General features: G+C 38.7%; 1 protein-coding gene across 1 annotated transcript in view; it reads right to left on the bottom strand.

Moving 5' to 3' along the window:
• Positions 1-2,700: 2,700 nt before the first annotated feature.
• ramp1 (receptor activity modifying protein 1) overlaps positions 2,701-14,860 on the bottom strand; it is a 95,951-nt gene continuing 83,791 nt past the window's right edge. Inside the window, exon 3 of the mRNA XM_072397870.1 lies at positions 2,701-4,194. Coding sequence (XP_072253971.1) covers positions 3,939-4,194 — 256 coding nt within the window. The 3' untranslated portion in view covers positions 2,701-3,938. The remainder of the gene's footprint in view (positions 4,195-14,860) is intronic.

Raw genomic sequence — 14,860 nt, 5'->3', positions numbered from 1 at the left:
TTCAGTGACTACTGTAATTTGTGAAAGTAAACCTGCCTCAGCCTCCTCTGTTACTTGGTTTTTGTATAAAATGTTAAAGGCAAGTATGTTATGACATTACTTTAAGTTTAGAAAAATTTTCCCTGGTGTGGCATCTCAACACTTTGGAAAAAAAAAACAGAAACATGATTCTATTGCTTTTTTCCTTTAGAATATTGAAGGATTCATCAGCAACTCGCAACAAAAACAGAAGCCACGATCTGTTTTATTTCATGTTTCTATTTACTTTAGTCTGAGAAACAAATTGTTTTAGTGTACAGTTAAGAAGAGTTTTGTCACGTCAAAGAAAAATGTTATTTTCCACTCAGCCACATACAAATGGTTAAAACAATCATTCAGTGAATATAACCTAAAAAAGGCACCAAGATCAGGAGGAAATGGGCAGTATTCTCCCAGTTACAGATCTAACAGCTGCTCAAAATTGCACTTGCACTATGGGGCTGCATCACTGAACCAAACAGCGAAGGTGTGAAATCACAAACGTTGACTTCAAATAGTGCATAGTTTGGTCTCTCTTCAGCTTTGGACAAAGCAAACCAACATTGTTAATTGTGCCACCTACATCCCCATGATGGATATGTTCTGCCAAGGATTCAACTGAGATGGCAGCGCAGCGTGAGCATGCCAGCATGTATGTATACTGGACACTTGAAAAAAACTAATGATTATGTCAGTCCAACCAAAACTAGACTTTTAAAATTCATGTAAACAGATTAGTTTGACCAAAACTGAATGAAATTGAGCTTTTCAAAATTCGCATAAATCCTAATGCGATTGGAGACAGAATAACTTCTGCATGCATGTGTACACGCTAGTAGGCTTAATTGGGCATAGGTGCTCAGCACATGCTCTAAAATGAAGCATTAGTATAGTAAAATAACTGATTTCCTAATAAATCTGCTGTCATTCTCATATTTTTCAGTTTCTCAACAGCTAAACATGTCAGAAATTGTGCTAGGCACCCCATCAGGGCTGCATATCAACTCGCACTCGTCACTGAGAGCATTTTCAGACTGACCCTCTGCTCTAATAAAATCACAACAGGGCTTCATGAGTCAGCATCATCATGACAAAATATTCATGCAGATTTATTGAAATATGCTAAATCTAAGCAATCTTTGCAAGTTTGGAAACTATCAGGTAGGAAATGACGTGGGTGTTTGTGTTGAACTTTAACTTACTATCACCAGTAGGTCTGCACCAAATCAATCCACTGAATATCCATTGACAGAAGTTACTCTTTGAACTTCGCTTCTCAGTGTAGGTACACAGCAATCAGACCTCTGTGGTCCAGTGCTGGTTCTTCGATCCACAGTGTTTAACTCCAGTATGTTCGTACAAATAAAGTCCTGTAACAAGCAAGGAATGAGATAGCTAACTTGGCCCTTGTGTTTCACAAGCATAAATCTAATTCTCTGATCTGGTTTATTCTGTGGTAGTCCTAGATTTCAGCTTCACTCTTCACAAAAATCTCATTACTCATCTTTTGTTTACATATGCAGCCCAAGTTCTACAAATAATGGCATCCAGGGAAAACACATTTCTGTGATGAAGCCCTAACAACTAGCTCGTTGTCAGCTAGATGGCATGGTTGCCTAGGTCAAGGCTAATGCATTGGTGAAGGCCTTTTCATATCAATACAATTTTAGGGGTGGGGTCAGCTTTTGTTTGCCTTGAATAAAATGATCCACTGCATCATGGTGCTCTGGTTTAAGATCTGCCCTAAAAATCCTAATAAGAAAATCTATGAAAAATTGTTCAACCGTCCAACTCGGCAATTCTATAAAACATAGCCCTTCGTCTTTTTACACGTTTTAAGTAACTATTGTCCAATACAGTTATGTTATCTTTCCATGTAAACATCAGAATTTGCTTTACTCTGCATTTAAAGAGAGTCTCAGTTCTGAATGGGTGAAGTCTTGAGTCAGAGTTGTTTCAAGTGACTGAATATCATTTAGGTTTGTGTGTGTGACTTGACTTGTGTCTGAATAGGCTTGAGACTTGAATGAGACTTGCTTTTCCCAAGTGACTGAAGATTTGTAACTAACTTGCCATAGTCTGTGGGTTTTTGCTTTGTTTTTGATTCTAAGTTTGTGTTACATTATTGTTCAAATTTCCATGATTTCTGTGTTAGGCTTTGTTCATGCTTGGGTTTTCTGCTTTGCCTTGCGATATGTATTGTCTCTGGATTCTTTTCCTGTTCTCCCTGTACACCTGTGTTCTGTTAGTTTATCACCACCACCTGTCCTGTGTTAGTTTTATTAGCTCCCTCAGTTTTAATACTCTCCGGGTTCCTTTGTTCTTTGCCAGGTTCTTGTCACAATTCACAGCATAGCCTTGGCAGCACTTTTTGTTTATTTGCCCACAAGCTCTCCATCTTCTTAAGCCACTTTCCTCTTGTCTGTTAGTCCTGTGTTTAGGTCTTACTCCTCCTTCTCTTCTGGCCATTGATTGTGATATAACTTCTATAGGAATTTTGGAATTCATGTGTTCTAGATCCCAATAGCCTTATACAATATGCTGCACATCTTCAGTGAGTTACAGTTCAGTCAACATTGCTATTGAAGTACATTCATTACATATCATATCATTTATAAAAAAAACACTGAAAAGACTTGCACATAATCATTTAATAAGAAACATACTGAGTGTATTTGACATAATAATCAGATAGTTTATTGAAATTTTCTTTATGTTCATAGATTTAAAAAATAAATCATTAAAAGTCACTCCAACTGAAGATTAGACATTCCATTACAAACAGTGCCCTCAGTTTTCCATGAGATTTTGGCACAAAGTATGAAGTGTGGGTGTATTTTAAAGTGTGTTTTGCTGATAGGCAGGTTACAGGTCAATGAATTTATAAAAGAAAGAGCATTCAAAAATATCAATGAAGAGACAGTTCATACAGCATACTACCACACTGTGACATCACAAATCAATAGAAACCCAAGGTCCATGATACACAAACTGTGCTTTTGGCTATGACAATGTTTGGCAGGGTTGTGTGTTTGCTAACTTAACCCATTGCTTTCTTTCTCCTCTGTATATGGAGTAGGGATTTTCCCACTGAATCTTCTACATTTCTTTTTTTAATTGAATATTTTAGGCTTCATGCTAAACAGGATGGAAGCTTTCAGAACACATTGTCACTGTCAGTCCACATTGTAACCATCCTTTCTGTGTTGTGCTTTCTCTCACCTGAACTCAATATCTGCTTCATTATTCTGTATGTTGTCCATCTGCATGGTTGCATTGCTTTGTTAAAATATATTAGACATTGACAAAATCAGCACATTAAATCACATAATTGTACACGCTGTGTATAGTTTCAGTATACTGTTTATACAAACACATAAAAAGTCACATCCCTGGGTTTCCTAACAGAAGACTTGAGTATCTGTCCTGTTGTATCCTCTTTACTAGCACTGGATATGGCTCTGTTGAGCTTTCTGCTGTAGAACGGGGCATCGTTTTCATGGTTATTGAAAACAATCGTTAAATTCTTGTGTTTGTAAAAGCATTACAATCACCTCAAACACTCTTTGCAAGCAGTTTCTCCCAGTAAAAGGATTTTGTAATTTACAATATCTTTCCATAAGTCACTGTTTGGATTTGGGTGAGCATGTCAGCACCTCTCCGCTCTGTAAACCAAAGAAATTACTTACATTCATGTAGACTATCAACAAATGCTATTTGCAGTAGCTTCAAACGATACGCAGAAGTAGGATCTGATTTTAAGTCTTATTCAACTCGTCCTCTGGGTCCATACTCTGTTCCCAAGCTTCACTCAGGAGAAAAAATCCTTTGGTCGCCAAATATGAGGAAAGTGTAACCTTGAAGGGTCAAAAAGTACTTGTTGTCTTGAGTCTTGTGATCCCCGTCCCCACTCTTTCCCTTTACACAATCCCCTCGCTGCGCTTGCTTCGCCACACTACCAAAGCTGTCATGAGGAGGGTGACCAAGATGGGGACAACAATGAAAGGACCCAGGATGCGGTTTGGTGGATCCCTGAGAAGTCGTCCAGATAGTGAGCAGTCGTGGAAGTAGTGCCTGTGGATTCGGATGAAGAACTCATCCACCATTCGGTTGGGCCAGTAGCACCCCAGCTTCAGTGCCACCAGCTCTGTACAGTTTGTCAACTGACTGTAGAGTCTGCATGTTAATGACAAAAGAAAGAGGGTCACACACTGAAGACAATAAATTACTATGCTATTATTCCTGAGGAACAGCTTTCTCACGTCACATTACTGACAATGGTAGCAAGCTGATTAATCACTCAAATTTCAAACTTTGAATTCACGCCAAGGTGGAGTAAAACAAATCCCAATCATTTCTAGCTGTCAATTTTGCTGAGAGACAGTTGTTGCTGGCAGATTTTCTATGATGATTTCTATGTTATGAATTGGATGAATTGATTGGAAAAGCTGTCTCTGGGTAACTTTCAATGGGAAAGTTATGTCATACCATGTATACCATGTATAGCTTATTGGCATTCATTTCCCAAATTCAAATCCAATACCAACATGAACAGAACTGCAACATGTATCAAAGCAGGTAAGCACACCATATTTATTAAACTCTCACGTGTATTTGGTTTCACAGAGGCTAAAAAATAAACCATATTTCAACCTTTTGAAGGTTGAAAGTCTTATTTTCATTGCTTAGTTTGAGGAGAAATCTAAAGGCTTTGCGAGAGAGTTTGCTGACAATGTCTGTGTTCTTCTGCTAAAAATTCTGCAAATGAGACTTAACTGAAAGACTAAAGCAGTAGAATGTAAAACCATCAACTTGCTAAAATGCCTAATTAACTTGAGGGGAATTGCATGTGATAATTGTCAGTTGATTTATCCCTGCCAGTGACTCTTGTCATATTACCTGCAATCCAATGGCTCATCGCTATCATTGTCTTGTAAATATCTGCTCTGGCAGCCATCTCTGGTAAGCACAACTCAGATTTAATATGCTAGTTTAATGTCTAACTGCTTTTGATGATGCATCCCAGCACAGAGTCTATCTTTGTGGAGGGTTCATAGTTGTAAACATCTCAGGGCTGTTTGGCATGGCACCAGCATACCAGAATATAGTGTTCTGCTTCAGGTGGCAAGTTTGCTGTTTTGCTGTGTACCTCTTTCTTCCTCCGTTTCATAAATCATCTGTGGAAGAGGGATAAAAAAAAAAAGATTCTGATCCTGCTGCTGGTCTAATGAGCACTGAATGAACACTGGGGGTGTTTTTTGAGTCACTGAATGAAAGAAGAAAGAAGGAAGAGCCGAGTTGGGACAGGGGCAGATGCCGTTGGTTACCAGCTGACTCCATGTAGCTAAGGTTCGGATCAGATTCGACTTGACAGCGCAGAGCTTTGGCAAATGTGTGTGTGCATTTATGTTCTTGAACACAATTCACTGAATTACAGGATGCACTTCTCTATATAATTTGTGTCAGATATTTATTTTAATCATAAACCTTCATCCCACTGTGTTCGAAGTGCATCAGCCTGTATGACAAAAGATCATAATTTACTGCTATACAGTGCACTTTTCAAAATAAAGTACACTACCTACACGTATTTCAGCTCTACTTGGATTTCTTATCTTGGCATTCAGTCCTCTGCTTAAATCTTTAAAACTACAGTAAGAATAAAGCAAGTGATGGGATGGGGAAAAGCATGTCTGTCTGTACTTTGCAGTTAGGATAAACGAATCGTGTTTTCTGCATGACTGGCAGAAACAAACATAGTTATCAAGAACATGCTGAGGTGCTGACATCCTGAGGTGATCTTCACCTTAACAGTCCCATTACCAACTATATTACAACCCAGCCTCAAGCTGAACTTGACACATACAGATGCTTTGTCAGAGTCTTTGCTTCACTTTTTAACACACTAGGTACCATTCAAAACTGCAAAAACAATGGCTACCCATGGCAGTCGAAGTGAGTTCTCCAGGGTAAAAATTCCATGAATAAAGGAGGTCAACCTTAAAGTTACACTTGATTATTTGGCTGTTTTTGGCGGTATCTCAGCCCTTGGTACTCTAGGGCATTTACAGGAATGTACATAACAAAAACCAGTGTGTTTCAAAACCAGTCAGGGGCACATAGTTTTAAGGTTCACAAACTTTTCTGATGTTGCTTTAAGAGTATGTAAAAGCATCTGTGGTGTAAGTCACATACAGAGCCAATCTCTTTTCCTTTTCCTTGTTTACAGTGTGATGAAAACTTTACAAAACGTTCTCCTTCACCTCAGCGATGAAGACTTTTTGTGTTATCTCAGAGGAAGTCAGTAATAAACAACAGAGGAGCGTTGAAACTGACCAAGTAAGAAAGTGATCCAACCTGAAACCTTCGCAGCTGACACACCTTGTATTTAGTGCAGAAAATACAGTTGTTGACAGCTTTACTGCAAAGTCTGATGTCTTTGGATTAAAAATATGTAATATAACAAAGTTTTAAGAATTAAATAACTTTTTCTAATGCTTTATGCAAAGTGTAGGAAAGAAGAATAGAAAAATGAAGATTTTTTGTGAGTAAAACTAATGACTTGTGACGATGACCAAAAGTTTTCTACTTTTGAAAAAAAATTGGTAACCTAGAAAATTGACACATTTTCTTCAAGGTTTATTGAAGACAAGCTGGGAGAATGTAGCCTCCAATATGTAGACTTATTTGAACCAAAACATGATATTTTCTGAAACCTAGCCAGGTAGTTTTGGTGCCTAACCTTAACCAAGCAGTGACAGAAAACAAACAAAGAAACTAAAATGTTATATTCAAATAAGATTTCCATTTCTGGGACAGGACATAATTGTGTCTTCTACCACACATTAACTGACATGTTGAAAATTTATCCAATACACCAAAATGTGATGTTGAGACCTGCTGGCCAAGTGGTGCACTTTATTTGAATCACTTTTTTCACACAGAAGAAGAAAATTAAAACAAGTAATCCAATATTACTTTTAAGAAGAGATGTGGAGAAAATAACTTCTAAAAGTTATATTAACGTTATATTGGCATAAAGTCTATGCCAATATAACGTATATGATGTCTCTCTATCCTTACAATTCAAGTCGAAATGTTAAGATTAAATACATAAGATTTTGCATCTTTCTCTTCAAAGTATTAACATTTTCTGTATATAAGCAGGGAAAGATGGAGAAAGAGCATGACAAGGTGTAGAGTGTAGAGCGGAAATGAATAATAAAATGTACCCCTCGAGTGAAAGATAAATGGCAAAGGCAGCTGAATCAGACAGGAGCATGCTGTTCTTAGCAGTTTGATCTGTTTACTGAAGAGCACAATGTGAATAAGTAAAAACATGCATGATTGGGAAAGCAGACAGTCTGTAGATAGAAGTCAAATTCATTAGAAAATAATCATGCACTTTGTGGACTGTATATTTTACATAGCACGAGTCATGTTTAGTTAACCACAGTAACTGTTGCGACAGTCATAATTATGTTGGCCCACATCAAGACAAAGTTTAGACAAACAATGTTTAACCACATTCACATGCATGCAAAACCCTTTCATAGCTTCACACAACCTGAAGCTAAAGTGGAGCACAGATGCTTCCAACAGAAACCTTTGACACAGACCAACACCTTCTGTTCTCTGCTGACTTTCAATATGTCCCATTTTTCTACCTGAAAGACTGAAATGCCACTTGGGGATACCAGTTTAGAAGAAAGGAGCAACACAATCTCTGTGTTTGATACTGCCCTCCCCATAACAACAGAGTCATATATTTAGAAGCAGTTGATATAAAGCAGTGTTAAACCCCTTAGTTTGAAATTACAGTCAGAGTGGCAAATATCTTTGGCATCTTGCCATGCTCTTAGTCGGTTATGTTAGTCACTCCATCCCTTCAAGAAAAAACACAGCTGCTTCATTTATTTGAGTGAAACTGATCCAATTTCACAGCAGGTGTGTGGATGTGGTGTGTTCTTCTGTGGTGCAAAGAAAAATAGAAGTGAAGCTGACTCAGTTTTTGCTGCCAAGCTACAAAATGTTCTAGGTCAAGTCAAGGTGCTTTGGTGGCCGGTAAACTGGTTGCAAAAGGCTGATTGCTTTTTTTCACTTGAAATGATCGTGAGAAAAAGAAAGTGTCATGAAACTGTTTTGTATCTCTTTAGGACCTTAAAATCTTACAGAGTAAGCTAACCAACACCAACACAGTTGCTTGAAAGAACCTAAGATTCAATTAGACTTTGAAAATAGAACATTTTAACCAACGTGGAGGAGTGGACCCATGAAGAACTACAGACTGCATATGAATAAGTGGGTGAACACAAACCAATGTAGTTTGTGAACTACATTTTTCAATTCATTTCACTTCATTTGGGGCAGCTGTAGCTCAGGAGGAAGAGCAGTAGCTCAGGAGGAAGAGCAGTCACCCACCAATCGGAAGGTTGGTGGTTCGACTCTGGCTTCCCCAGGATACATGTCAAAGTGTCCATGGGCTGAACCCCATGTTGCCGCCCCAGTGTATCATTGGGGGTATGAATGTGTGAATGATTAGAAAAAGCACGTAGTTATGTGCATCTTAAGACGTGCTGTATGAGTGTGTGTGAGTGGGGTGAATGTGGCATGTAGTAAAGCGCTTTGAGTGGTCAGTTAGACTATAAAAGCGCTATACAAGTACAAGTCCATTTGACTGCAGTGTTGCCAAATGTATGATAATTATTGTATTTGTACGATAATTTTGTAAATGATCAATAATCCCAAAAAAGGCCAAATATACGATAATTTGACCATTCTGTGAATTTGTGGTTGTAATCGGTTGTAATCAGCCTGTTGCAACTGTCTGTCGGATTTTTTTGTGAACCTTTTCCATTTCCATGTGATAAGTTTCAAGCCAATCGTGCTTTTCTATATGAGCTACAGTGGCGTGCATGTGTTTGCCTCAGAAGTTCCTAACAGTAGGTGGCCTCCAGGCCCACTCATCATTGTTTACTGGGGACATTAAGCCTAACGCAACTGTGGGGTTGCTGATGCAAAGCCGTGAGTGCCTGTTAGACGCTATAGTTCCAGCGACTCAATAGACTTCTTACTTTGGTTATGACGGGTGTACGATAATTTCCCTCAAAATACGATAATTTTATGTCTCTGGTACGATAATACTACATTTCCCACCTGGCAACACTGTTTGAATGGTGTTGCCATAGTGGTCTTTCTGGAGCCAGAAGTGACCATATTAGGTGGAGTTGGAGAGTGATCCCTAAAGGGTGATTGGACAGAGGTGCATTTCTTTTTTGGATTATATCTACAGCATAGATGTCAAATTCAGGCCGTAATTTAAGATTTGGTCCGCGAGATAATACCAAATGTCTACTAGAGCCGGCCTGCTGGTAGACAGCACATGCACCGCTAATACTACAATCAGTAAGGACCCAGAAGCGCCCCCTCCTCTGTTCACATTCATTAGCAATCTCCTGCTACCAGTCGCATCAGGCCACCCTTCCCAAAAATGGTCAAAGGAAAGATGGTAAACAGGAGCTTTCTAGACAGGTGGGAAGCAGAATATCTGTTCACAAAAAAAAATATTCTTCTTATTATTACTTTTTGCTTTGTTTTTTTCCCATTTAGCTTGTTTGTGCATGTAAAATAAATGCTGAGTTACGAAGACCAGTTACCAAACTAAAGGATGTATTTCACTTGCAAAAAACATTATTTTCTACCTGTGACGACATCACCATGAAACATTTGGTCAGTATCTCCTCAGTGGCTTTTTGGCCTATCCTCAAACAACTAATTTCTGACCATCAAGATGACATATCAGAACTGCGCCTGCTGGGATGGGGACCGAAAAGAGAATGGCTTTAAAATGGAGCATTTTAAGTGGAAGGTGACATGAAATGCAACACTATGAATGTAACACTATACAATGCAGTTGTGACTCATAAAGAAGTACACTCACTCTCATTACGCACATTTTACTGGACCTGAAACTACTCTGGAGTGCCCAGGATGTAGACTCAGTTTTTTTCTTTTCACTAAAACTATTGAAACATGTTTAACTTTACTCCGGGGGTCTTTAGGCAAATAGGTTACAAGAGATACAAAACATTAAAAAGGAAGCATGTTCATCATTGTCATTATTTGTGATTAACATAAGTTATAACCATATCAATATTGACCCTGCTTCACAGCTGCAGGTCAGTCAGTCACCTTTGTCCCATTTCAGACTTGCATGCAAATAAGTTTTCACATAAAAATGTTTGGTCAGTTTTTGCTAGTTTCACTCCAAAGTCTTGGAAGTTTGTAGCCTTTTAAAAAATTCTGTCAACTTGCAACACACGGCTCTGAGACTTTAGACATGCTCAATTTAAATGCTTCAAAATGTTTAAATACCTGATCATATTACTGAAAATCTGGAGCATTTTTTAATGACATTCTTAATTTTTTTGTTCAGTTTCTTTTAAGTGTTTGTTTACAACACATCACAGTATAAGTAAGTATGCAGCGTTACTCTTATGACGTGTTACATAAGGCTTACTGCTTGACAGTTTCTGTGATTTCTGCAGGTGTCTTTGTCAGCCTCAAATTTGGGTGCATCATTGTCCATGTGTCGAGCTCAAACTTGTTCTTACAACTGTGGTGTTACATCTTCCAGCTACAGAGGGAGCCAAAGAGCAAAACAAATTCCCTATCTATTCATCGATTTTTCATTTCCAATTTGTCTCTATTTTGAGTCACATACATGCACACATATGCACAAGAAGTAGTCTCTTTAAAAACACAAGTAAACAATGATACATGCCTGGCATGGAAAAAACAGCTGTAAAGATCTAAACTATCCAAATGTAATGCAGATCGGACGCAGCCCCACACCACCCGCAAAGCATCTGTGTCAAATCTCAGCTTTCTATCCTTGTTTAGCAAAGTTCATTTCTCTGATTTATGTGTCTTGTCAGATCCCAAAAACCTTTTGGTCATCTCTGATCACTGAAGTCAGCAGCAACCTCCAAACAGGCTGCAATCGACAACATCACTCAAATCATCACAAAGTTTTCTGTTTTTATGTCACATTAAATACATTTTAGTTAGGAAGTGCTTAACTTGTGGCGCCATGATGCAGACCAAGCAGCAGCCTTCAAAGTCAGCATGAAAGTTAAAAAAATTACAGCTTATCAAATGCCCACTTGAGGGTTGCTCCAAAAACAAGTCAATCCCAGGAGATTCCCAACCCTAGCTTAATTTTCTATTTTTACGTTTGACAAAATTCTTAAAACTTTAATCAAATAGAGCATGTATACATACTTATGGGTGTTTTGTGCCTTGGTAGATACAAAATCAGCAAATCAACAAAGTGTTTTCCCAAACTATGGTACATATGATAGAAAATAAGAGGTAATATGTCTACTTTGAACAGGAAAACATCATGACAGCATCTTGGGCTGTCACCTAGAAACACCACTTCAATACTTGTATTCATTGTTGTTGTAGAGATTTCATCAAAGAATAATGGGAGAGATTGCTCCATCTGAAACCAGGGAAATCCAAAACCAGGCCAAACTGTCACAAGCAAGCACATCAAATAAGATATTGTCTTTGTTTCTGCCATGTTACTCTGCTAACTTCCTGCAACTCTTTCTCTCTGAGTGAGTCGTTTTCTTTCCTACATTTCAGTTCATATTTGCTTTCAGTTTTCTCCCCCCGTTGCATTGGTTTCAGGTCAGTCAGTGTCATGATGTGAACATATGGAGCTTGTGAAGTGTGTGTTGATGTGAAATGTTTACATGCTTGTGCATTTGTGACTAATAAAAGCAATAACATTAACCAATAATAACATTTTTCACAGTTTTACATGTTGGGGTTGAGGAGGTTGAGTAGGTCGTCAGGCGTGCAAAGGCTTCGTCGGGCTCCAGGGCCAAATGGAGTTCCCTACCGGGTTTATAAAATTGCACCTGATATTTTTAGTTTTTGTGGAGGCAATTAAGAATAGTTTGGGAGAAACAGTTTATTCCTAGACCATGGCGTAGGGCAGCAGGCGTTCTTATTCAAAAGGAGAAAGAGTCATCGGACCTGAGTCAGTTCCAGATGATCTCTCTCCTAAATGTAGAGGGAAAGATTTTCTTCAGTGTAGTTGCACAGCGATTAGCAAGTTATTTAGAAAAGAATAGCTTAATAGATACTACAGCGCAGAAGGCAGGAATACCAGGTTTTGCTGGGTGTTTAGAGCACACTAACATTGGGCATCAGATTCAGACAGCCAAGATTTAGAAAACATACTTGCATGTTGTATTTCTGGATCTAGCAAATGCATTTGGTTCAGTGCCACACAGCCTTATTTGGAAAGTGTTTGATTATTTTAGAGTGCCTATAGTAGTTGTTAACTTAGTAAGAGCATGTTTTCAGGATATTAGACTGTGCCTAAGTACAGCAGGTTTCACAACAGGTTGGCAGAGGCTAGAAATAGGCATTATGGCAGGGTGTACGATTTCCTCATTAACATTTACAATGGTGATGGAGATAATTATTAGAGCTTCCAAGTGGGTTGTAGTTTGAGAGAGATTTCAGGATGACATGCGCCTTACACCAATTAGGGCCTACATGGATGATATGACGTTGGTGACAATAACAGTACCATGTATGAGGAGAATACTTGAGAGACTTGATAAAAATCTAAAGTGGCCTGGTATGAAAATCAAAACTACTAAGTCTAGAAGTATCTCAATAAGTAGAGGGAAATTAAGTGATAGAAAGTTTGTAATAGATGAAAAAAAATTCCAATAATTGGGGAAAAGGCAGTAAAGAGTTTAGGTAGATGGTACCAGGAAGACTTAAATGATGGAGATGCAGTTTCGGAAAGATGTTGCTGATGGACAGAATAGATAAATCAGGGCTTCCGGGAAAGTTGAAGCTGTGGTGTCTGCAGTTTGGATCGTTTCCTCGGTTAATGTGTCCACTGTCTGTGTATGAGATTCCATTATCTGTTGCAGAAAAATGGAAAGATTAATTAGCTTTTACATTAGGAAGTGGCTAAGTGTTCCTAGATGCTTAAGTATTGTGGCACTGTATGGGACAGGCATACTCCAGCTCACAGTATCTAGTCTAGTAGAGGAATTTAAATGTACTAAAGTTAGGACAGAGCTCCTGTTAGCTTGGAGTAAATATGTGGTAGTAAGTAAGGTGATTCCATACCCCACCAAGGGGAGGAAATGGAATTCAAGAATGGCAGCTTAGGAGGCAGAGGCTCTTACAGAGTTACTTCTGACAGACATACAGACATACAGATTGTGTCAGATTGTGTGGATTGTGGGATTGAGAGATTGTGGGTAATGTTAAAATAGGCAGGGAAGGCTTGGGGCTTCGTATCAAGAAGCTTAGCTGCAGGTATTGAAAATAAACAAAGGCAGGTAAATTTAGGAGGGTCTAAGGTGAAGAGAGTGGCAATTCAGTTTGTTCAAGAGGGGGAGAAAGTTAATAAGACAATAAGGAGGCAAGACAACTTAGAAGATGCTTGTGATTGGGAGATGCAGCTAGATTTAGGAGGAAAGCTTGTTGTTCCCCAGAAAATAGCCTCTACAAATCTAAGGCCTCTTGTGGTCTAGGAGTAGAATGTGAGTCTATTTCTGTTCTTTGGGTAGACTTAGTAGTAGAAGCATATGAAAGGAAAAAGCTTAGGTATGTGGAGTCTGAGGCAGAAGCAGAGCATTGAGGATGGAAAGGTAGGCTCTGTCCGGTGGAAGTAGGATGTAGAGGATTTGTTGCAAAGTCTGCTGTCTCATTGTTGGGGGAGTTGGGTGTAAGTGGACAGAATGTGAGGAAAATAGTGAAGGAAGTGTCAGATGAGGCAGTAAAGTCCAGTCAGTGGATTTGGATCAGAAGAAGCAATAGTAGCTGGGGGGCATGCTGGGGGAGCACTTAGGGTAAACGGACTCTTGGAAGAAGCACAGAAATACAGGATATATTTAAATGGAGGGTGTGGCCCGTGTGAGCCTTTTGAAACCAGGCAGCCATTTTAGGTAAGTTGGCCTGTATGTCCTTGTTTTTGCTGGCATTTTAAATGATTGTAGGACTGTTTAATTGAGTTTGTCTGCTGAATCTGCCAATGTGTCTTGTCCTGCCTCCACCTCTGGCACCCTTTTTACTTTCATTATCCCTACCCGAACCAGGGTTTGTATGAGTCTGGTCCATTTTTTTCTTCAGTACAAGTTTCTTGTGTTTACCTTGTTGTAAAGTTGTACTTGTTGTAAAATGTTGTAAAGATGTTACATATCCAGTGCAGCAGGGTTCAGTTGATCTCTCATGAGAAAACATCCCCATGTTGTGCTTTCACTAAACCATACATGTATACAATGTTTACATGCATTATGTAACTTTTCTAATTTTTTTCTTTTCAAGGGTGGGTGAGGGAACACATGCACCCACTTTTGGATCATATCCAAAATGTTTTTCCTCTCATATATTTCAATAAGCTAACAAAGTTAAGTGTTTGTATTCAGTTTTTTCTAAAACATTCTATGATATGAAAAAAGAATTTACCTCAGATAGAGGGTAACTCATAGAGATAGAGAGCTGCTGACATGAAATAATGCACAGTAAAAGGTGGAAAATATTCTTGGGTAAACTTATCATCATCTCTTTTCCAGATTCAACTGAAACCAAGCAGCTCTGGTGAGATGTCACAAGTGAATGTTGGCAGTATTGATGTGAAGGCCTGCTTCAAGAAGATGGCTCAATTAAAAAGGAGACGCCTTCTGTTACTATCCTCTGACGGGACCAAAAGATGCATTCTATTGGAAGTTGAAAATGATTATACATCACAAGCTGATAATATAGGAGGAAGACAATTATTAGAATATAGACTTTGAAC

The sequence above is a fragment of the Leuresthes tenuis genome, unplaced genomic scaffold (genome assembly GCF_036924035.1).
Source record: "Leuresthes tenuis unplaced genomic scaffold, fLeuTen1.0.hap1 SCAF_12, whole genome shotgun sequence".
Taxonomy (NCBI): Eukaryota; Metazoa; Chordata; class Actinopteri; order Atheriniformes; family Atherinopsidae; genus Leuresthes; species Leuresthes tenuis.
Note: the sequence above shows the minus strand (reverse complement) of the source record. Positions and strands in the feature narration are given on the sequence as shown.